At 38.7% G+C, this 23,879-nt stretch overlaps 1 protein-coding gene across 1 annotated transcript in view; it reads left to right on the forward strand.

Annotated features, from left to right (window-relative positions):
• CDH13 (cadherin 13) overlaps positions 1-23,879 on the forward strand; it is a gene marked incomplete at its 5' end in the record, with an annotated part of 88,167 nt that overhangs the window by 11,416 nt on the left and 52,872 nt on the right. Inside the window, 2 exons of the mRNA XM_008944895.1 lie at positions 20,655-20,837; positions 21,836-22,089. Coding sequence (XP_008943143.1) covers positions 20,655-20,837; positions 21,836-22,089 — 437 coding nt within the window. The remainder of the gene's footprint in view (positions 1-20,654; positions 20,838-21,835; positions 22,090-23,879) is intronic.

Genomic DNA, 23,879 nt, shown 5'->3' on the forward strand with positions numbered 1-23,879 from the left:
CATGACTTAAACTGACTGCTTGCTTATGGCTTGAAGGGGCCATGTACACTTGTTGCCTGCCTTCTATACCCTCACTGTCTGCTTTCACACATCATCTCATTTTTTTTCTTTTATGCTTTATTTCCTCCTCCTCAGCTCGTTTGTTTTGACTGCTTTCAGTCACTGAAGCCAGCAGTGCCCATACATGATATAGTACTGTCAGATGTTCTTAGATCAACAATTCTTCTTCGTTTAGAAGACTAATGGTAAGGAGAGTGCTGCTGTCCTCAACAAGTTTAAAGGGTTGAAAAGAAGCTTTTAGTTCAAAAAAGTTTGAAAAATATGAGTTATGTGAGAAACTTTCGAAAGCTGCATAAGAAAAATCGTCCTGCTAAATAAGCTTAAACCTAAACCAACAGTTGTCTTTTTCTGAAATAATATCAAGAAAGAGTATTGATATTCTTAGCTGCCTGTCTCCAAGCTGTGGCTCCCATCCAAAGGGAGTGCTCCATTGAGATAGCAACGCAGGATTAGACTATAATGTAAATCTGGGTTTTATACATCTGCATATCTATAGACATAGAAGCACAGGCCCGCAGATGTTTGCCTACCTCAGCTGAGGACCAGATGTTTTATTATCCTAAAATTGCATTCTTTAACATGGGTAAAAACAAAAATTAAATTTGGGTTTACTTGTCTACTCGAAAAATAACACAACTAGCATTTGAAAACAAAGAAGACTGTACTTGATTAATTGATTCAGTGTTGAACTAAGCGAAGAGGAGAGTGTGCGTTTGAAGGCAAATGAAGGGCATGCTTTCAAAGTTAGCAGCTCTGACCTTTTCAAGTTTTCCATCTTAAATAATAATTGAAGCCGTGAGTAAATAAATTCCACTTTGCCTGCAGATGTTGAACTCTTTAACGTCCTTTTACTCTTACATAGCCACTGCCTGATAGTAGTAGCAGAAACAGTTTTATCATGCCCCATGCTGGAGCTGACTGGCAGTCTCTAGGAACTGCTTTCTTTCCTCCAGCCTTATGATTAAAATGCAGTTCCAATCAATAAATCTGTACGGTTCCTGTCAATGGTAAGTGTTTGCCTAGGGGTCTTCTGTGTCCCAGAGGTATTTCTTTTCTTCAGTTCTTCTGTATTCACAAGAGAACCAAATTACAATAAGTCTTGTTTACCTAGGCTGCCTGCTGAGATTGTTTTTGGACTGCCTGCTGGAACTGGAGTGGGAAATACAGAGCACGAGAACACACTCACATGCTGGTAGATACAGATATAGATGTTAGCAGTAAGGTACCTCTTTTAGCAATATTGGGTTCCAGCATAGCCTCTGTGAAGTCTTTACTTTAGGAAGATTAAATATTTAAGCGTACACTCTTGGCTTATTTGGCATGTTAGTGGGAAGAAATGTAGGATTACAAAAAGAGGTCTCAGATTCTGACATCTGATTTCAGCTGAACTTCACCCCTTTCCAAGGATGTCAAGGTTGCTTATATTCCTTTTCCTTGAATGAGGGTTATCTCAGCTGATCAGTGAGGCAATATAGGAGCAACTAATCAGTTTTAGATTCTCTTTAGTAGTGATTGCTTTAATGCAATCGATTAAAAGGGAATTTTAATGATCTTACTAATTGTGCTTTTAAAGGAAACATGACAGCTATTGCTGAGCTCTTAATTTATTATTTCCCATGGTGTTCAGCTTGGAAAATCAAAACATAAGCTTTTAAAATGTGGCATCCCCTGCAGACTCACTTGTTTACATCTCAAACTTGTATGTCATCTTTGTAAATAATGGTAAAACGGAAACAATGAAGCAATTGTATTCCTCTTGTAACTTTTTTCATTTCTCATTTTTGTGTTATGGGAGATGCAAAAGAAAAGTAATATTCCTGCCTGAATTCAGCAGAATGTATATGTTTCCATGCATACATACTGCCAAGAAAACCCTGTAGATGGTTTCTTTAAAAGACTACTTTCAAAGGGAAGTACTAGACTGTAGCTGCCTATAAATTCAAACACTAGGTGCTAGTCAGCAGAAAATAAAGGCATTCATCTACATGTTGCACATCTGAATTATTTATTCAGAAGTAATGGGCATGGTTTGTCAACACTTACATAGAGGTTTGTCTGTGTCACGTAGTAAAGCTGTCATAAGGTCTTTCCTGGATTTGTTTGTAAGTGTTCAGGAAGCACCTTATTCCCTTTTAAATGCCCAGATTCTAGACTATAGGTTGAAGCTCACTTATTCCATAAATTTATTTTTCTTAAATTCATAAAGTATGGGCAGCATTACAAATGTTAATGCTACGATTATAGGATCATAATTTAAAAATACCAGTGTTCTCAAAGGACTCCAGCAGTGTGTCATTTCCCTGCTTTATTAAAATGAATGAACAGATGTACAATTTATTTCTGCTGAACTATCATCTAAATTCATAAGCTATTTCTCATGTGTCTGAAATCCATGTTGGTTTCCCATTTTCTTTCCCTTAAAAAAAAAAAATAAATTACACTCTCACATTTATCACTCTGGGGATATAAACGAGGAGTATACTCTCCACTTCATTCAATTTAGAGTAATATCCTCAATACAATTTAAATCCCATCTTTTCAAGGCTATTCAGCAAAACCTAGACACTGGAACACCCAGGATCCGACTGGAAAACTCCCTTGCCATCTAGGCTGAAGATTGGCAGGTGGACTCAGGTCACTATCTGTTCTCTCTGACAGAATGAGGTGGCACATAGCTGCATTTCATCTTTTTGGCTGGCATTTACGACGCTAGCGGAGGCTATGCAATTTCTCAGCAACAAGTTGGGAAAGAAAAACAAAGAAGGGACAAATAATGACTGCTAAGTGGGAGAGGTGAGAAGGTTGGATGTAATTGTAGTGAAATTTGCAGCTAAAGAACACGTCAGCCGGCCCTAACCACTCATGAAGATGTGTTTTATTTGTCTTGTGGCAGCCTAGGAGCATGGCAGGTGCTCCCTGGAAGTGATAAACAAACAAGACAATGCAGAGATGAGACGGAATAAAATTATGGAGGTCTAAAAGTGCATGAAACAGACATGTTGCCATGGAAAAAAATGAGTATAAAAATCCCATACAGTGTGCGCTCAGCCTATCGCCGTTCTTATTTGTTGGCAAGGTTTTTGGGCAATGTAAGGGTGATATTTTGCACTAATTCTGTGTGAGGAACGAGTGGATAATATGCCCGAGGGCTTCTGGCAGCATTTTTTTCTATAAAACCTATTTTTAAGGGTTTATATTGTAAGCAAGCCGTAAACATTTTCAACGGTTTGAAGTTGACAACAGAATTCTACAGGCTCAGATTGTGGAGTTTTAGTTGTTTTTTTCCCCCTCTGATAAAAATCACTTTGGCAAAGAGAGTAGTGGAACAGAATGTGAATCAATCTGCTTTCTTCATTTCATAGCTGCTCTGGAATTTAAATGCAGGCCTTTAAATACCTTTTTGCCAGACAATTTAGGAAAATGATGAAGTAATGGTAGAGATTTGTAAAAAAGCATGATTTTCTTCAGAAACCTCTGCAGTGCTAGGAGCAGTTGGTCCCTGTGGGACTCCTGGGAACGAGCTGCTAATTCACTAGTAAGAATGAAGGAGTTGTAACTGGAGGTAGGTTTTTATGGTGGCCACATTACAGGTAGTCTCAAAACAATTAAATTTGGGTATATAGTTCTGCCATTCTTATTCCTTTTTAATCCTTCCCTAAGATGAGATTGTAATTATTTTCTTCTCCCCTTTCCTTACGTTTTGTTGCCAAAGAAGACGTGACTAGATAGGAAAGCAAGTGCCAGAGGCATAATTTTCATCTTTTATCTGCAGTAGGGAAGGCAAGTGTGTTTTTTCTGTTACACCCTGTACCTCTAGCTCTCAACACCAGATCCAGAGTAACAAAGAGCCTCGTATGGTGGGGAGTTTGAGACTGGAATCTCAGTTGGGGAACTCCTTCCTATCATTTGGGTTTCGGGCACAGGAAAATATTCCTTTGCAATCCAGTGAGCTTCATGGTAGTTAATGAGCTCCACGGACCTTAAAAGTGTTTAAAAAACTATGCAAAAGTGTTTAGTTGCCCTTTCTGTTCTGTATAGGTTCTTGGATTTGGGCTTATCATGAAATCTGCAGGGAAAGGATTCTCAAGATATCCTCAGTCCCTACCTCCTGTTTATATAATTCACAGTATTTGCTTATTTTTCCTCCAAAAGCTTTGAAGATACAGTCTCTGTGATTTCCCAGCAATCTACAACAATACTTCAGCTGCGCTGCTTGTACCAAGTTTTGCCTCATCTCTGATGAGAATTTTCCTTTCCTCCTCTGAAGCCCATAGCTTCTTGGCCTTGTCCATGATGAAGGTGATGCATAGACAATCCTTTTCTCTCTAACAGCCCTGAGTGCATTTGCCGTGCAGATTCCTTTGAGACCATGAGCTTTGGCCATCTGCCTCTCCAATCGCTCTTTGTCTCCCGTGCTGAGGCCAGGAGTTGGGTGCTCAATACAGCTGGGGCTCCCCAGTGCTGGGCAGGTGGAAGAATTCCTGCTTCTATCCTGCACACACTACTACTTCTTACACATCTCACCACAGTTTTGCTGGTTTTGTGACGTTAAATTGCCTTTATTGTCCACGATTCTTCTCCAGTAACAAGGTGACGAAGCCAAGATCTGCTATGTGTGGTTCCTTCTTCCTTCACCCTCACTGCAGGAGGAGGAGCATGTTTATATTTTGAGTGTTTTGATCTGATGGGGTTTTGCTGCTGTTTGTTTTCTTCTGTGCATGTGGTTCTGTGTTTAATATGGAGAATTTGATTATATCATTTGCGTATTTTCTTTTTATTTGTTTTGAGTTTTGTTGTGGAACAGGCTGAGGATGTTTCATACATGAATCAGAGTCTATAAGCACTGGATAGGGAGCTTTATGTCTGATGTAGGCACATTGTGATCTTTTCCACATCTCTCTGCTATAACACCTAACTTCTGACCTGAAATTATCCTGCAGTTCCTATTTTGGGTTTCTCTTAAGGTAAAGGAGTCTGACAGCTGTGTCAGACTTTGTGCCGTGGGCAAATGTGCACAGGGGCTTAGGAGGAGATTCATCAATTCCAGAGTTAGTTCAGAGTGAGTGTCATTAAGGGAATGTTTTATAACCATATAGCAGTTTTCATTCCAAAGAACCCCAAAGGAACATACAGAAAATGGATCCTCTCCATGGGCAAGGAGAAGATTAAATTGCAGCTTTCTGCTGCTTGCAGAGAAAATGGAGGTGTAAGACTTTGTTTCCTTTATTACAGAATCCTACTCAGGAATGTTGCTCTAATTTCTAAAGAAGCATCACAAATAATAGCTAACCCTGGTGTTTTATTGTTAAACTCAAAATCTTGTTGATGAGTAAAGGGGAAGCCAATCTTGTCTATAAAGTGAAGAATTTGTTGTTAGTAAAACTGAAAACTAATCCAAGAGTCATTAATAATCCAGATTGAAGTACTGCACACACGCAAAAAGATTATTACATTCAGAAAGGTCTGCAATAATGATGATATGACAGCTATAAAATTGTTGTATGCATCCTTAGCTTCTACTCTTTTCCTGCTGTTATTCTGTTTCTGGTTCCTATGGGCTGTAAAGTTGGTGCCTTCTTTACAGCACTTGTGGGAGGTGAGTTATGACAAATTTTCAGCACCTTGAGTCCCTTACAAGGACAAACACAAAGCTCCTGTTGATCATTTCTTCTTCCTCATTTAAGATCATTTATGGTCACTTTTATGTATTTGCTGACATGGTTTTTCATGTTGATCTTTCTCCATTGGTCTGAGACTCCATGTCACATCCAAATATATGATATCTTTTACATTTGTTAGTTATTTCGTTGCCTCTAAAATCAATTTTTTCCAGCTCCAGATCTGCAGGTCAAGGAAAGTTCAAACAGAGCAAGCCTGACAAACCTCCATCCTGAGGTTTGAGGTCTAGCAAACTCAAACCATGGCTGTCACTAGTGGTGGCAATGCTACAGTACAGAGCTGCACAGTTACTGTGTCAGTCTGTGTTTCCTAGGCTGCAGTTAGAACTGAACGACTGGGACAGCCCTTGGGTCCCATAGGTAGCAAAAAGAGGTTTAAGTACTGTCACTGGTGCAAACTTTGTGCAACTGTGGCCCCATGTCTTGACTGGTGTGGAAGTGAGTGATGTGCACTAACTCATTTTGAAGTGTAATGAAAGCTCTCCACCATCATTAGTCCACTGAAACTGTGATAACCACCCCAGCTCCAGGTCCAAAGGGAGTCAGCAGCTGTGGCAGTAGCCTCAGGACTCACAGCAAAGAGTACCTGTGTGTCAGCAGACTTGGGATTGTTATGTAGGATGCAAAACTAACTAGCAGGAGTCAAGCTGAGCTGCTGAGCATTTGTATTCATGTGAGAAGTGCCTTGAAGCTTTTGGGGAGTAGTAAGAGGTCCTTTGTTATATTTCATCCCAGGCATAGGACTTGCTGCTTCAGGTGACTGAAGTGTAGTGTCATCATCTTTAATGAGGTCCCCCAAACTCCATCTGAGCACACACAGGGGTGCTGGGCTTTCTGAATGAAGGACTGTGGCATAGCTCAAGTCGTCAAAGCATCTTTGCTTATAAGACTGTTGAAGCAGTACCCAGCTAAACAATATTAAGTACCTACCAAAAGAAGAGCTAAAATCTGGCAGTGGCAAAAGGGACAAACAGAGAGAACCAAGAGGAATTTTCTGAGCCACCACTAGAGTGTGTAAGCAGTAAAACCACAGCTGATCTATGAAAGTGTGTGTGTGAGAGAGAGAAAAGGTTATTAAATGTGTTAATACAGGCAGCTCCTCATCCTCTGGTTTTCCTTTCCCTCTCCAAGTGCAATGCTCCTGACTTTATGAGTGAAAATATCACACATAATTGAAGTTGCAAACCCCAGCAGAATATTAAATTAGAAATTAAGCAAAAATGCTCATCAATTGGAGCACAGAAATCCTGGGCAAATTTTCTAATGCAGTATTACAGCTGTTGGAATGATTTTTTTCCCCAACTGCTTCGCTAACTGAATTGATTAAATTAAATGTATTCTGTGGTGCTAGGTAACCTCTGACCCCGGCTGCTCGGGGTAATCAGGGGGGTAATCAGCCTGCCGTGATCCGAGCTCCAAAGCAATAAGAATATTGTAAGGTTCAGGGAGCCTACGCTGGCATTAATCAGATGTCATCAGGGTTTGATTATAAATCCTAAAGACCACCAAATTAATACAACATGGTTTAATTCACTAAAAATTAGGTACCTACGTAACAATCACCAAGCTGAATATCTGAAAGTGATTGCATTTCTAGTGAGAGAAGTCAGGTGTCAATGCTTTGGAATGTCCCACAGTTATATAATGACCAGCATCAGCACAAAAGTAACATTAGCCAGATTAAAAAAGATTTTGTTCTAACCTTAATAGATTATTTTTTCCTTCCTGTTAGAGTTTACAGCTCCATTGAAATGGTTCCTCATGTTTCTACTCTAATTACGAGCTTACTCAGAAGCAAGAAATAGTATATGCTTCAAGCTACCTGCCAGCACAGCATTTTTTCTGCCTTCCAAGGGAAGAAAGAGTGGTTGCTTTCAATATATCATACTGCTGTGTATAGAAATAAAATGGTATTTATTGTCCCTTAAAACGATTTCTCCTAGAACTGGCAAGCCCAGTTGAAAAATTGGTATCTAGAAATGTGTGTTAGGATCCAATTAATTGCTGGTGTACTTGCTTGTTCTCCTTGGGAAGAGTTCAGTGTGGCAGTTTTGATGCAGATGTATTAGCACATTATGTAGAGATTTGCTACTGAAGAAGAGGAAGCAGTTTTAAGAGAGAAGGAATAGTTTAATAGCTTAGTAAACTAATTTTCTTCATACATGTCCTGATTTAATAAAGCATTCAACCCTGTAGAAGAGCTTTTTTTATATATATAAACTATGAAGAATATCAAATGCTTGTTTATCTTATTGGTGTCACCTGTATTTCCTGGGAATTGCCTTATTTTTGTTTGAAATTTGGTCTGATTGGAATTGGAGGACTTGAGATTTTGCTCCAGGATTTCCAAGCATACCACAGCATTGGCCGTGCCCAGGTCAAAGGAGCAGTTTCAGTTCTGCACATCCCACATTATCCAAGTAGCTTAGAGAGAATTCAGTATCAAGATATATAAAAATCCTTAATTCATCCTTTATCCTCCTTTCTAATAAAAAGGACCAAATGGACACTTATCTATTTACAACAAAACATGTCCAGCTGAGGCTGCAGCATGTTTGTGTTCAGGAAGGTTGTGGGCATAGTGAATGTATGGTTAAGAAAACATAAATTGCAGGTGAGAAAATGAAAGGGCCCTGGATGTTCCCTCTGAGGCGTTCTGACAGGAAACAAGCACACAATGGGCACTTACAAAATGAATGTTTCATTTCTCCTTTATTACAAATTTTTTCTTTCAAGATGAAATGAGCATTGGCAAAAGGAGCTGGGCAGTGGGAGGTGGAGACCATGGATATCATTAAAGCAGAAAGCAATAAATCCATTTAGCATACCTTTGCTTTTTTGCTGACCTTTTTCACACCTGTGCAGTGCCAAACCCTACATCTCTGTGCTTCAATCACTGCCCAGCACTGTCTCAACATTTGCTTAAATCTCACGTGTTTTCACTCCAGCTGCAAGTGAGCTCCTCTCAAACTGCATTTTGAAACCTCCCACAACAGTGCTACATGGGGAGGCTCAGATCACTTCATAGTCATTAGTCAAATACGTTGCATTTATTTCTATTATTCTTTCTTCTTAACATTGGGAAATTAATTTTTCTGTGCTAATAGGACTGGAGACCCCAAGACCTTTTAGCTCTCTGTCAGGGTAATGAGAGCTCAATGTTTACCTGGATGTTCAAGATATGATAATTTTTTTTCTGCTATGGGAGGAAAACAGAAAAAAAGATCATTAATCATGAAGGCTCACCTATGTGTATGATTTCTAAATCAATCTTCTTGTATTATAGCTTTTTGATATGGCAGTAATATTTATGCTCAATGAATGTTGTGCACACATGATTTAGGTTAGATAATCTGAGAAAAAAAAATCATGTATATACAGTAAAAGACACTACAAGCAATAGACTTCATTCATCACTTTGTTGGCAAACTTGGACTACTTGCTGTCTTCAGATGGATTGAAATATGGAGTGTTCAGCCCAAATTCTACTTTCCCCACCCAGAGTTCCATGGAAAACAAAATACTGGCTAGAGATTTCATTTTTAAATTTCAGACAAATTCTGTATCACTGCAGATAATCCTGCCTGTAAACTTCCATCTGTACCTCCTGCCTCCACTGGAACAGTGTGAAACCTTGCAGAGTTCTTATCTGCTTCCAAAAAAGAGTTTTCAAACTGGGCTAACTTCAGACAGCTCTCAGCTGGAGGGGCTTGTAAATCTGGGGCATCTCATCCCCATCAGCTGGCATAACCCAAAATGCCAGAAGTTTGGGGAATTGATACAATTCATTGCTAAAATATTCTAGAGATACAAGTTGATTTGAATGCTTCAAATGGTGCTTCTAGGCACTGCTCACCAAAGACCATGTGAAGAAGCTTAACCACTGACAAAACATCTGCTGTTGGCAGCATGGGTCATGATCAGCTGTAAACTGGCACACTAAATAACTATCTTCTTTGGAGCCAACAGCCTCTCAAGGCAGAAAAAGCAAGATTTCTCATCTGGATGTGTGTATTTCTTTTTATCAAAGAGCCTAAAGATTTTGCCATTCTGTCATGAGGAAGGTCTCATTTACATTGTAATTTCCATCTTTCTGCAAAGACATGTTGTCTTCTTAACCTAGTAAGAATATGGTTCAGTCTTGCAATATTAAGCAACCAAAATAGGGGGTTTTTAAAATGTTCTGAAAAGTGTGTAAAGGATTTGAAAAGCCCCATGTTAATCTGTGATTTCCTCAGACAATCTTATTTGGAAATACTGTTAAATTGTGACTCGATTCCATCTATCATTTAATAATCAAATTTTATTGAACCAGTACTTTAAACCTGATCTTGAAATAACTGGGTTCCGAATATTCTGACAATCACTGTGAAGTTAGTGTCTATATACAGGAGCTTCAGAGGCCAATTTTTAATGTCTTTATTTGTACACTGTTGAGTGATAATCATCATCGTAATTTTAAACAGAGAACAAATAACCATTGGAGCAGGTTGCCAAAGAATGTAATAACATTCTTAACACCGAGGTTCTTTAGGTCTAGAATTGATGCTTTTTCAAAAAAAATGTGCTCAACTTCAAATTGTTGACATTGATGCTGAGTCATTGGAGATGACTTCAAAATGTGTGTGACCAAATATTTAAACCAGCCAACGGTATCACAGAATCCACTTCAATTAGACTATATGCCTTCAAGAAGCTAAATGTGTTTTCCATTTGATGTTCATGTAAGGCAGGAGAAACACAGAAAAATCACTCCCAGAACAGGTACACCTTTTTAGGTAATGATTTCCTGAGTTATAAAAGCAACATCTTTAAGGACTCTTTCTTTTTCCCCATCAAGACATGTACAGACCTTTGCTTGTTCAGAATGGAGTTCCTGGCATTTTATTGTTTTATCAGATCTGTGCACAGTCATAGCTCATGTCAGTTTTAAGGGCATGTTTGGTAAAGTATCCAGGAAAAGATTATTCATTGCTAAATCCTCAAATAATAGAATAGGGGAGTGAGCAGATTTGTATTAATAAAGATGTACTAACTCATGACATTAGGATTTCACAGAACATTCATTCATAACTGTAGCACTAGTTATATAGATGAACAAGATCCTTCCAGAGTTTTATCTAGGAAATTCTGGGGCTTTGACCTATTTAAAATGAAACATTCTTTTTTGTTTAATTGCTTCCATTAGTTTGCTTTTGTATGGCACCAAAATACCATCTCCATGCAGGTATGAAAAGAAACCCTGGAAGTTACCTTCCAAAGAAAGAAGATGCAAAATCCCTTCTCTGCTCCCTAAGTGTAAACATGACAGTAATTTACTGAAGCTCTTGTCACTGCCTGGGTCCCTCCCCATGAGTAACAAGGCCATGCTGCATTTGTTTATACCTGGGAAGAGACTAAAGCCACTAAAGCAGTTTCTCCTTCATTCCTCTAAGTGTCCCAGACTTTCTACCTAATTAACTGGTCTCTGCATATGCATGTTACGATTAATATTATAGTGCTATCAAAACAGCCTTTCTGTTGTAATAAATTCCCCTTTTATCTCCCACTTTGATGTTCAGAGAGGAGTGAATTCATCTGTCTTGCTGTTAAGGAGCCTAAACAGTACAGGAACAACTTCAACAATCAACCCATTCCACATACAGCCCAACCCCAAAAACCTGTTAGTCTGGGAGCCAATAGGAGGAATTCCTTGCTTACAGTTCAGACCCATGGAGCAAATGCATCCCACCTGTAACTGGGGTTGGCATGTGAAGCAGTCGTGGTGGCATAGGAGAGTTTACATAAATTCCTTTTAAAGTAACTAGGTGTTTTCCACACTTTTTCTACTAACAGGACAGTATTAGTAAGTTCAACAATATATGTTCAGATGTTAATCTTCAGCATCAGAAAGTTGATTTGGGATTGAAAACATCTCTGCTAAAAATGAAGGAAGAACTGTGAGGATTGATGAGGGGGAAAAAACCTTGTAAAACCTTTCTACTCCTAAAATAGAGTGGATAAAAAAGAAAGACAAATCTGGTGAAGTCTAGCCTGTTTAAAGTTCATTCTATTTAAAGAGGACATCCAGTATCTTAGAAAGAAGATAGGCTTAGCACTGCTTTTGATGGGAAGTGCATTGAGGAAGAAAATGATACGTAGCTGGGTTGGCTGAATACAGCACGAGCGGCCTCATGAATGTGAAAAGCAGATCTCTCCCTGGTCCCCAGGCAACAGGAGGATGCAGCAGGTGAATACGTGTAGTCTGCTCTTTCAGCCTTGGTCAGATCATCATTTTCTATGATGCTGTTGTTTTAAACATAAGGTTTGCTCTACCTGGGAGGATGGAATTTTTGATAGATAAGAAAATAACATCGTTATTTCTTTGGGTTTTTCTCGGAAGTATCTTAAGTGTAGTAAATATTATAGTGATGTTTTGCTGTCTGCTGTCCACCTAGAGGAAAGAGTATGGGTTTTTTTTTCTGTGATACAACCATCAGTCTAGAAGTGTCCATTGTATTTGTGGGTACTTGGTTTGTTCTAGAAATAATTTAATACACCTTGCATTTATAGGTGGAAAAGTGAAAAAAAAAAAAAAAATTACTCCTTTGAAATTATTTATATATTCTGGAAAAAGAAGAGAATATATTTTTCTTTTCTGACTCTTCAGACAACTGTACTACATCTGACGTATACCCTGTAGGTAACAGGCTTTGAATCAGGCACTCAACATGTGATTAATATGTTAGAATTATCTTCTTGCCTTCACTCAGTAAGGCTATGGGCTGGGCTGGAGTCTACTGTAAACAAAAGTCTTCAAAATTGTTCCAAAGAAGTGGAATTTTCGAGTATCCTTCAACATCCCTTATTTACAGTCCCTGAACAGCTATTTAGTCTTCTGGAAGCACATAAATGGGAGGACAGGAAAACATCAGCTCCGAATGGGGTTTCAGCACTGCTGTGGGAAAGAAACAAAGGAAAAATCTTTAAAGTCATCTGTGAATCTTATGAGGAATTTACTCTGTAGATCTCCCAAAGTTTTCTAAGATTTATGATATCTGCAAAGGAGATAGAAGGACTCTTTGCATTACCCCTCTGGCAACTTTATTGGCAACTCTTATGGCACTCAACAGGTCACCCATCCATCCAACCAACCACCCATCCAACCAACCAACCAACCATTTATTTTACCCTGCTATTTTTTCATTCTGTTCCTGCCCTACTGAATCATGAATGCTAATACCTAAAGAGTTCTTGAAGTGGTCCCACTGAACCCCAGAGAAGCTTGGCTTCATAACAATGAAAAACTCCTCGCAGAGGCCCTTGTACCTGGAGCATGGGGAAGCAGCCAGCTCAATGCTTTTGTGGGTTTTTTTGGGTTTGGCATTTCTCATACTCCTTTGCACTACTTTTCCAAGCAGACTGATGAGCAGCAAAACAGGACAAAGTCCTATTGCAACTTGCCTTTTCCTGAGCATTTGTGATTAATATCAGCAATATAAAGCATCTTCGAGGTTTTCAGTAAAAAGGCAGAAATTCATAGAGCCTGCAGAAATTGTAGCCATGTCACAGAGCAGAATTTAATCTTTGGCCTTCCATTTAGCTAATTAATCTTTTGGATTTGTTGCTGTTGCAGCATACAGTGGACAAAAATATTCATTCATTCTTTCATTACTTTTCTTTTGTAAAGTAGCTGGTGTGTGCCTTGAAAGATCACAAGGCATTTACAATACATAGCCTGTGAAAATCATTTAAAAGTAAAAAGTGAAGATGCATCCAAAATCATTAGAGTCAATTCCATATATTCAGAAAGATTTTTGCTATGCTGAAGTCGAATTCTTTCCATAATTTCACTAAGGAGACAGAAGAATATTATGAACTTATAAATAAATATACAGTCAGCCAAAAGAACCACTAAGTTAAGAAATGATGTAGTGCCTACAAGCCAGCATCATGGCAGTGAGACAATGACAATCACTGAAGACTGTTTAGGTGACTCATAGCTTTGTGTTTTGCATCTAGTTTACACCATCAAATCCTTGTCATACTATGATAATGTTTTAGATTTACATAGTGTATTTCACCTCAGTGGCTTCCCAAGTGCTTCACACGTTGCTTTGTGTACAGCTTGCATCAACTTAATCCATTGTGTTAATACAACTATCTCTGTAGTGAAATACAGCAGCTATTGTGTCCATCTAGTAAAGGCTATGCACAGTTTTGAGAAGGAAAATGTCTTCAAAATCTGCAGAAAAGATTAACGAGAATGTAATATGAAGTTACAATTTGCCCTGACCACAAACTTGACGGTTGGATTGCTCGTGTGGAGCGCTCAGTACAAACTGCAGTTCCTCACATCCTCTGTTTTTCAGCCTGCCAGGGGCCCCCATAGCAGGTCAGCACTTTTGGTCATTGTGCTGAGATGAGGGGTGACTGAAGAATCACCAGTATCACTTGGTGCAGTGCACAAATATTATGCCAAATATTGCCACCCAGCCCTTCGCCTGCCTAGTTTGTGAAGCCTGATGATCTCCAAGCACGAGGTTACTTGGTTTATTGTTAGCTGCCAAGCTGGGTTCTGTGTCCCAGTGAAAGCTAGAAGAAATGTGCACTGGCATTTGTGAGATTCTCACTCCTGATTGTTTGAGAATGCAAACCTTTGTTATCCCTCTGAAAATTCATTTGTCCTTGGAGGTACTCCAGATGCAGAGCTATGGAAAATACACTGTTTCCTTAACAAATAAGTGTTGGCCTTTTAGGGGTGTGCATGCTGAGTGACAGTGTGCAAAGTAAAAGGCACAGAGAGCAAGCAGATTGCAAGAGGTTGTATAAACTTGTCTTTGAAGTTTCAAGAAAATAGATAGAAAAAATATGTCTGCAAGAGCAGTGGACTTGAGTGAAGAAGGACAAACAGAATAATGAAATTTCCCAGCGGAAATTAATACATCCCTGTAAATTAATATATCCCATTATTTTTCATCGTTTATGATATATAGATGAGGAAACAAACACATGATAGTAGCACAGAATACCTTCAACTGGAATATGCCCTGATAAATGCAAACTGACATGCAGTTTTAATTTGTTTGCTCTTGACTGGGAATCACAGCACGCAGAATTTTAATGAGCCGTGGGGTAGTGATCACCAACCCCAGACACGTTTATCTCGCATAGAGGTTGCTGCTCGTGGCAGCTCTTTAGCCTGAGTATATTGCTGCCCTGTTCTGAGGCAGTTTTTTGGTGGCTTCCTAAAGGTATTAAGGTTATTGCTGCTTGCTCATACTCTTGATGGACCGTAGACATTCAGGTGATACTGATGCAGTTAAATTCATTTGTTCCTCTGTGTTCTGAGAAGCCAGTAGATAAAATTTCACTTACTACAGAAGTTTTAAATAAGGCTGTGAGGTAAGAATCTTTTTCATACAGGTTAGTCATCATTTCCAGTTTTGTTTGAGGCTGAGATGGGGCGAGTGCCTGGGTTCTCAGGTGCTCATATTTTACAAAGTGTAAAATATCAAGTGTAAAAGTCTCAAATTCATGTATCTGCCCCATGGTGGAAATCTGACAAAAGAGTTTTTTCTTGAGATCATACAGAACCATTTTGCTGTTCAGTGAGAGCTGTCACTGTAGCGTCCCACCAGTTCACCACAAAGCCCAGCGTGGGAGAGGATTTGGCTCAGAGTTATAATATATCCTGGCTCTGCCAGGAAACAGCTACTAAAATTAAGCTGTGATTCTATTTGTTTGTTTCCCCACTTGACTTCTCCTTTTAGCTAGCCTTTGATGCAGGTTTAGCTATTCTCATTTAGATACCTGCCATCTTGAACTTCCTATACTCAGATAAAAGTCCTTCCAGCTCGGAACCGTAATTTTTCATTTTATGTTCTCAAGCTTTGCGCACAGTTGGATCAGGTTTACAAGATCCAGGGATGGGAGGAGCAGAGTTTGACTGCTGAATCATTATCTCCTCAGCTCAGAACTGTGCTGGGTGCTGTTACATAGACTGTATTGTAACACAGTTGTTTTGAATGTTATTTGTCTCTTTGCCCTCCATTTACTGAGTCCTTTGTTGTAAGAAACATAAGCTGTGTGTTTGCACCCTTGGGGACCTCCATGCCTGGTGGAACTGCCTTGGCAATGAATCACAAGAATGTCCAGTGGTCGTTACCTGCTTCCCACGAGTCCACCATGCCAGGAAACATTGCTCACCCATTATGTTTTCAAGTCTATTTGTCCCTTCTCACCAGCTACCCTCACACTCTTGGAGGAGCTCTTCATCTCCATCCATCGCTATATTTCCCTGGTGTATTACAGTTCCCTTTCAAAAGTCTAATTTGTCTACAACCCCTAGTGATTAAGTGTAGACTGCTGGCTGCTGTTCATTTATTGTTTCCTTCAAGATGCTATTAGTTTGTTGTCTGTCTTTCTGCATTTTTTCATAAGCTTTTGGGTGCAGAAAAAGGGGAATCAGATTTTTTTTTCCTCCTTATATTTATAAAACTCTAAACATGACAGAATTACTCAAATTTCTAGGCTGTATGCATGGTAAGCACAATAACTGACAATATGACATATCATTCCACAGAGTAAGTTAACCTTACATATTCAGATGTTCAGTAGTAGTAAACGAGCATAGCTCCTTCCAGCCTAATGAAACTCTGGCCCAGGGTATTTGCCTTCGAAGTTTTTATTTTTAATATGGGTCCAGATGATAGCAGTTTAAATAAAGTACTGAACTCATCTATTTTATTCTTAATTTATAGTGGTGCTTAGGGGATGTGCAGATATTTAAAAAGAGTAAAATCAATTAACTTGTGATCCAATTATATGTGTTAGCCACTATGGGGTTTTATTTTAGCACACTGGATCAGACTCTCCCAGTTAAGCACTGTGTTTGGAGAAAGTAAACCTTTCATTTGAAATATCATGAACCTGTGGGTATCTTTTCTCTGTTTCCATGTCTAATTCCTTTTTTCTCCTTTCATAGTTTTGAAATTCCCTTCATTGCTTTTCTTTTTGAAAGGGACCAGGTATAAATACAAGAGATTTTTCTAAATACTAGGAAGTCTATTCTTTATATAGAAATGGTTGGACAGGTAGAAAGACTTCACCTTCCAGATGATATACACTATATTTGTCTCCTGCAATCACAAATCTGTGACTCATTACACTTTTCATATTATAAATTTAGAGTACTCCCATGTGAAAACAACTGTAATTTGGTCATTCTGCTTTTTCATCCGTCTTGAACAGATCTGAGACTAACATTTCAGACAGCTTCAAATACCCTCTGTGTTGTTATGGTCATTTCTAAAATGCAATGGATGCTAGGGGTGAGTGTACCCCTACGTCTGGAACTATTTGGTGTGGCACAGCCTGTTCCTGTGGACATTGCCATCTCCTTGATCTGCAGAAGTTAGCAGCTCTGCAGCTTTATGCCCCCAGCAAGTCTATGTGCCCTCTCTGCACTGCTGCCTCACTGCAGTTGAAGCTAATGAGAGCCCTTCCTAAATAAGAAGGGAAAAGGAAGGCAGAAGAAAGCCAGCCCCAGGTGAGATATACTCAAAGCAGATATCCTTAAACTGACATTCAGTGTATTTTGAACTGGCTGGCACACCATGGCAGCCTTTTCCATCACAGTCAGGCACTGGTGGAGTGAGCATATGCTGCAGGTGGAGTCATGCACTTCACTTGTAAGAGAGGTGCAGCAGTGTGTTTACTGCTATAAAACAGTGAGTTAATAAAGTTCAATGGTCAATGCAACAGTGGTTAGAAAACTGGATGGCAAGGTGTAGATTTCAAAGTTTCATTGCATTTATTCCAAACTCACTTACTGAGAATCTGACATGATAAGAGTTCTCTCAGCCTTGAGGAGTAACCTTGAGAGTTGTCTTTACTGCACGGAGGGCAGGGTCAGACAAAACTGTCAGAGAGACCCTCACGTTGAGTCATGGGATTCAGCATGGACCCCTTTGACTTCTAAACTCCAGGTGCAGCTGGATCCAGACTCAGTCCCAGACGTGACTGACGGCTTATGTCTAAATGGTTATATATGTGCCATCAGTCCTTTATGTCACTTAGCTAAGATTTCAAAGTTTCACTGCACTTACTCCAAATTCACTTACTGAGAATCTGACATGATAAGAGTTCTCTTAGCCTTGAGGAGTAACCTTGAGAGTTGTCCCTACTCAAGAAGAGATCCTGGCGTGCAGCCCACTGTTGTGCAGGAGACCTCAGTGGGCTTCGGGCTGCCCACTATTTACAGAGGAAGATAATTGACTTACAGTCGTATTTACATACCGAATACAGATGTTAGTTTCTTCCCTGCACTTACTCCAAATTCACTTACTGAGAATCTGACATGATAAGAGTTCTCTTAGCCTTGAGGAGTAACCTTGAGAGTTGTCCCTACTCAAGAAGAGATCCTGGCGTGCAGCCCACTGTCGTGCAGGAGAGCTCAGTGAGCCTCGGGCTGCCCACTATTTACAGAGTAAGATAATTGACTTATAGTCATATTTATATACCGAATACAGATGTTAGTTTCTTCCAAATTTGCTTTGAGTCACACACTGACCAGTTCTGTGATTGGGTGGGCACATTGCTCATAACAGCCCTTGGCTATTGTGTCATTATCTGTTTCCCCCAAAACCACACGGCTTAGGCATGTTTGTTATGACCACCACTGGTGGTTATCACTTGAGCAGGATTAAAGGAAATAAAGGTCATGTTGTTGGGGGGAAGCACACAGCAAAATAAACTTATCTCACTGGCTTCACTATGTGTCTGAATAAAATAGCCAGATCTTTAAATATTTTACCCTAGCAGGTATTGCTGTTCCCAAGGTGATCCAGGGACTATTGAACACTTGATTGAAGCAGACTAGTGGATTAAGGAAAAGATTTTTCAGAAGTATCAATATGAATTAGGAGCAGATGTCCAGTCAAATCTAAAGGTTGGATTTTATGATTAGGTACCTAGAAGTCTAGTAACCTTTTTACATAGCTAAATAGGAATTGTTTGATACTGAATACTTGGGAAAAATACTTCTGTTTCTAATGTCTCATTTTATACATGCTCAAACTGAGACAATGTGAAATAATACAAACATATCAATCAGGCTAATGGCTTATTTTCAATTAGAGTAAGAGGTGTCCATGTGTACTTTCAGTGACAACATTTTGCTGAGCAAGGAGGAGTACGATCTTGGTAATCAGTCCTCTGTTATTTCCAAAATCCTTAATTTAGCTTTTCTTTTGTTTTGTTTCAAAGCAAGCAAAAATATTATCATTCAGAGTTAATTAAACTGCATATGAGCTTAATGATCTGTCTTAAACAAAGCTCAATCACAACCTGTTACATATTAACCATCAAAATCAAAAGACTCTTTAAATTCTTTGTTAAATATACCAAAGAGAATAGAATTAGCCAATCATTAATGTCATCCTTTTCTAAAATCAGGTTTGAGGTTAGAAAGCTTGAACTGAATGCATACATTCAAATTATAGAGCTAAATGGGAAAAGTTCTATTTGGAAACATATGTCAAATCTACTTGAAGAAATTAAATAAATGATTACTGAACACAGGAGAAGACATCGTCATCTCCTCTGTATTTTACTAGGAGAAAATCCATTTCACCTACTCTGTCCAGATTGTGAAATCTATATATTAATATGTAGAAATGTGAAATTGCAGATTGTGAAATCTTTATATTAATAAAATGTCTAATCTTCTGGACTTAAAATTGTCATAAGATCTTCTGTACTGTTTTGACTTCATGTGTCCTATAAGACAGAGCAAAAGGCATTTACTCCATTCAGGTCTTGAAGCTGCTTAGATGACTTTTTGCCCTTGGGTGATATCTTGTCAACAGCAACGTAGCTTTTAAGCAGTGCACGTACAGCAAAGCCCTTTACTGTCATTAAAGTCTGTAATTTTGCACTTTTGAAGGCTTAATCCCTAAAAATGCTAAGATGTCCTAATGATCTATAAGCGTACTGCTGATGTTCAGCACTTCTCAGGATTAGGTATGTTATCATTATGGTTTATCCATCTATAAAACAGGTATTATCTTATCACTCTTATATACAGTGCTTTTAGCACATCAGCCTCAAGTACTTGAAAGGTGAGGAGTATTATTAAGTCTGACCCTTACAAGCTTTTCCAATGGTTTAATGTTTTTCCTACATAAATAAGAATGATGTTATACACTGTCTGGGTAGTAAATTAGAATTTTCTTTGTAGCTAGCTGAGCAGTACAGTGGTGCAAAAAACTTCACAAGGTCATTAAAAATTCTTCTGCTGAAAAAAGGAAGTAACACTGACTTTTAGTTATGCAAAGTGGTAGCACAAGGTCCAATTATTTTTGATTCTTGTAGAGCAACCCCTCCAATAAACAGTATGGGAATATTTTTTGTGAAGAATATTTTATCTATTGATTGCATAGTAAAACAATAATATGGGTAGTGTAATTTATGAAAAGAATAGTTTGAAACACAAAACTGGATTATTTGTAAATAGTAGTCCATCCAAGGGCAAGGATGGGCTCTATCAGTCAGCTTCCTTCTCTGCCTAGCCATGAGTATGGCTCCCTTCCTGCCAGCATGTGCACCTATTCAACACTGCATTTTCAGGATTCACTTCTCCAGTAACGTGAGATGAACTGTCTTCTTGTGATCAGAACCTTCCAAAGCTTGATTCCTATCACACTGCTGTTTATCTGCCACCTAGTAAATGAAGAGCAGCTCTAACGTGCTCCCTTATCTTTCATGAGTGAGAATGTATTATTTAAAGCCTATAAAGTTCCATTTCAGTCAAGGATTACATTTGTCTCCTGTTGTGATAAATTATTAACGTGGCTTGGGTATTTCATGTGTGTGTGGTCATTAATTGAAAATAGTAACTATTTAACAATTTCCTCTATTTATTTTTTTTTCTAGTTTCAAGCCACAGTAAAGGAGGGAGTCACGGGTGTGATCGTGAACTTAACTGTTGGTGACCGAGATGACCCAGCAACAGGAGCGTGGAGAGCTGTCTACACCATCATTAATGGAAATCCAGGACAGAGTTTTGAAATCCATACTAATCCCCAGACTAACGAGGGAATGCTCTCTGTTGTCAAAGTAAGAAGAATTTGCTGTTGTGCTGTATTGTTACTGTAAGGTTCCCCCATTGGATTTACTGCGTAAGAGAAGGCATGGCAAGGATAAGCTACTCCAAACTATGGAGTGGGCTCTCAGCCCTTGTCCAGACAATACATATAACTCCTCCTTCTGTCACAGTGACCTTGCTTCTGTAGTCATAAGGACCTGCCTGTTGCTAATGAAATTGCCATTGTGCTTAAATAGCAGCTAGGTTTGCAGTAAGCATCACAAGCAGTAGTGAGACTTTATAACAAAGTTTTGTTTGTGACTGAGGATACAATTAGAATTCAAGGGCCACATTTTGTTCTCAGTTAAAGAACACAGATGCAAATACCAGGAAAGTAAGAGATATGACTTCATGCCAAACTGTAGAGCCATCTTTGGTCCCATATTTGTCAAGTCTCATGATGAAAATATATTGCCTGTCTTTCTGTGAAGATAATACCATATCTCACACTTTGAAAAAAAATAAAATTAAAGTAGTTCTGGTTGCAACCTGTACCAGAATTTTCTCTGTTTGACATCAGAAAAGGTATTTTCAATTCTTAAGACGAGTGACATGTATTTTCAGGGAGGTGCTTTTGATTTCAAAGTAGGAGTTGAGAAAATAGCATTCTGTTACTTACCATAAGTAGCAACTATGTATGACCTCTTTGTTTACTAAATGAATCTAACATCATAAATAAGCATGTATATGTGAGAGTTAAATTATATGTATGAGTTATGGCAAAAAAAGTATATGCTCTTGGATAGTGGGATGTCTTCTTCTTCTGTCAAGTCCATTATGTTCATTATATTCAATGCTCTTTATAACTGCCGTTGTGTCTAATACTAAACTCCAACCAAGTGTCAGATGCCATGAATGCTCTTGTCCCTTTCTGGCTAATTTTATCTTCTGTAGGTTTGCTATGGGGTACAAGGAAAAGGTGTGAAGTACTGTCTTTGCACCTTCCACTCTGATCTTATATGTTTTGCAGCCTTTAGATTATGAGATTTCGGCATTTCACACGCTGCTGATCAAAGTAGAAAATGAGGACCCGCTGATTCCAGACATAGCCTATGGCCCCAGTTCCACAGCAACAGTTCAGATCACTGTTGAGGATGTGAATGAAGGTCCAGTTTTCCACCCAAACCCAATGCAAGTGACAAAGCAAGAAAACATCCCTGTTGGCAGTGTTGTGTTTACGGTCAACGCCACCGACCCAGACACTTTGCAACATCAGACCATCAGGTGAGTGTCATCTTCATCCACCAGAAAACGAGTATGTCTTTTGTTCACAAGAATTTGCCTACCAATATAGAATGAACTTAAAGTTCTTTGGGCTTTGCTTAATAAGAAATGGTGCATTTTTTTCCTGCAATCAGGAGATTCAGTATGATGCAGACAAAGGACTGCATTAGACAGAGAGCAGTGGCTTTCCAGACAGATTTCTGCAGTAGAACCATGGAGTGCCATAAGCAACGGACACAGCTTTGCACAGTGTTTCAAAATTACTTTTAACCTGCTTGTTTATTCCTCTTCCTTCATGAGAGCCAGAGAAAATGTGTAAAAATTGAAAATGTGTATTGAAATAATAGATCTGCTTTACATATGGTTAGAAATAATTTATCTATTTTACATATGGTTTAAGTCAATTTATGATCATTTATAATGTCCCCCAGTGAACTGATAACTGTACAAATGTTCAAGGGATGAGAAAATGTTTCCTGGTGAAACATGGCAGCTATAGTAAGCTAAGACTTGGCCTTGCCCAGAGAGATGAAAGTAAACTATTATTTCTGTGCTGTGGTAATACAATGCCACACAGGTGCCATGTTGCAAGGAGCAAACCTAGGTATTAAGTGATGTCATCATCTTATATTTAGATTGACATGGTCTGCTCTTTTGGTTTTAGAGGTGTTGAAAAATGAGAGATCAGCCACTTTCTCTAATACTGAGTAAAATTCCCATACAGCTTTTCTCAGCATTTGAGAATAGCAGGTTAGGTACTGCAACTAAAATCTACATCTGTGTCTAATTTTTTGTTCTTACCTGTGGGTCTAATTTCCCCTCGATATCCCTGTATATAAAAGGGCATGAACATATCTGTGTGAATGACTTCAAAGCACTGTCCCTCTATACCTCAGACTAGATTTCTCTAATATCACACCATTACTTAGCAGTGGTTGTGCACTTCTTAAACAAGATTTGACACATGTACTGTTCTACAAAAAAAAAGAAAGCTACTGATCTTGAAGATGTTCTCTGTCAGTAACAAGTGCTGGTAAGCATGCCATTGCAAGAGGGCACACTGTCAGCCTTCAATTCAAATGAGGAGAAGGTGAGTTTAGGCAGATCACTGCGCTCATCTCCAAGGAAGGAGGAAAAAGGCAAGGCAGATAATTAAAAGTTTCAATTTTCTGCATCATCTCAAAAATATGTAGTTAATGGAGTATGAAAATTTCCATTTTTCTCTACCAAAAATGCCTTCACCCCAACAAATTATATATATATGAATGTACGTCACCTCCCACTAAGTATATATCTACTCAAGAGATGCAGATGGCTCCAAACAAAAAAAACAGCAGACCGTTAGTAATGTTACTTTTGTCTCATTTTCAGCCTCTAACAACAGAGATATATCTAACTGCAGGAATATTTTTAGTTAGTTTTTCTATAAAAAACTTGTAGGAGGGGCTGATGATTATTTGTAATCAGGATATTTAGTTACTTTACTAGATATAACATCATAAACGCATTTCAAGAACTATGAATAGTGTATGGAAACCATTTGTGCCATTGTCCACAGCTAGATTGAATTTATTCTTTGAACATTGCATATCTGAATCAGATTCAAATTACTTCTCTCTTTGAAAAATGTGGCTTACTTTGTAAAAACTCCTAAAGACAGCTGTACTTTTGAAGCAATTTTCTTTCTTATTCTTCAGCTTGAAGTGTTTTTGCAGAGTGAGAAGAATTTCATTTAAGAGCTCAAACAAACTGGCAAAAATGTATTACACTGAAAAAATATTACTCCAACT

Source organism: Merops nubicus, unplaced genomic scaffold, assembly GCF_000691845.1.
Source record: "Merops nubicus isolate BGI_N331 unplaced genomic scaffold, ASM69184v1 scaffold23397, whole genome shotgun sequence".
Classification (NCBI taxonomy): domain Eukaryota; kingdom Metazoa; phylum Chordata; class Aves; order Coraciiformes; family Meropidae; genus Merops; species Merops nubicus.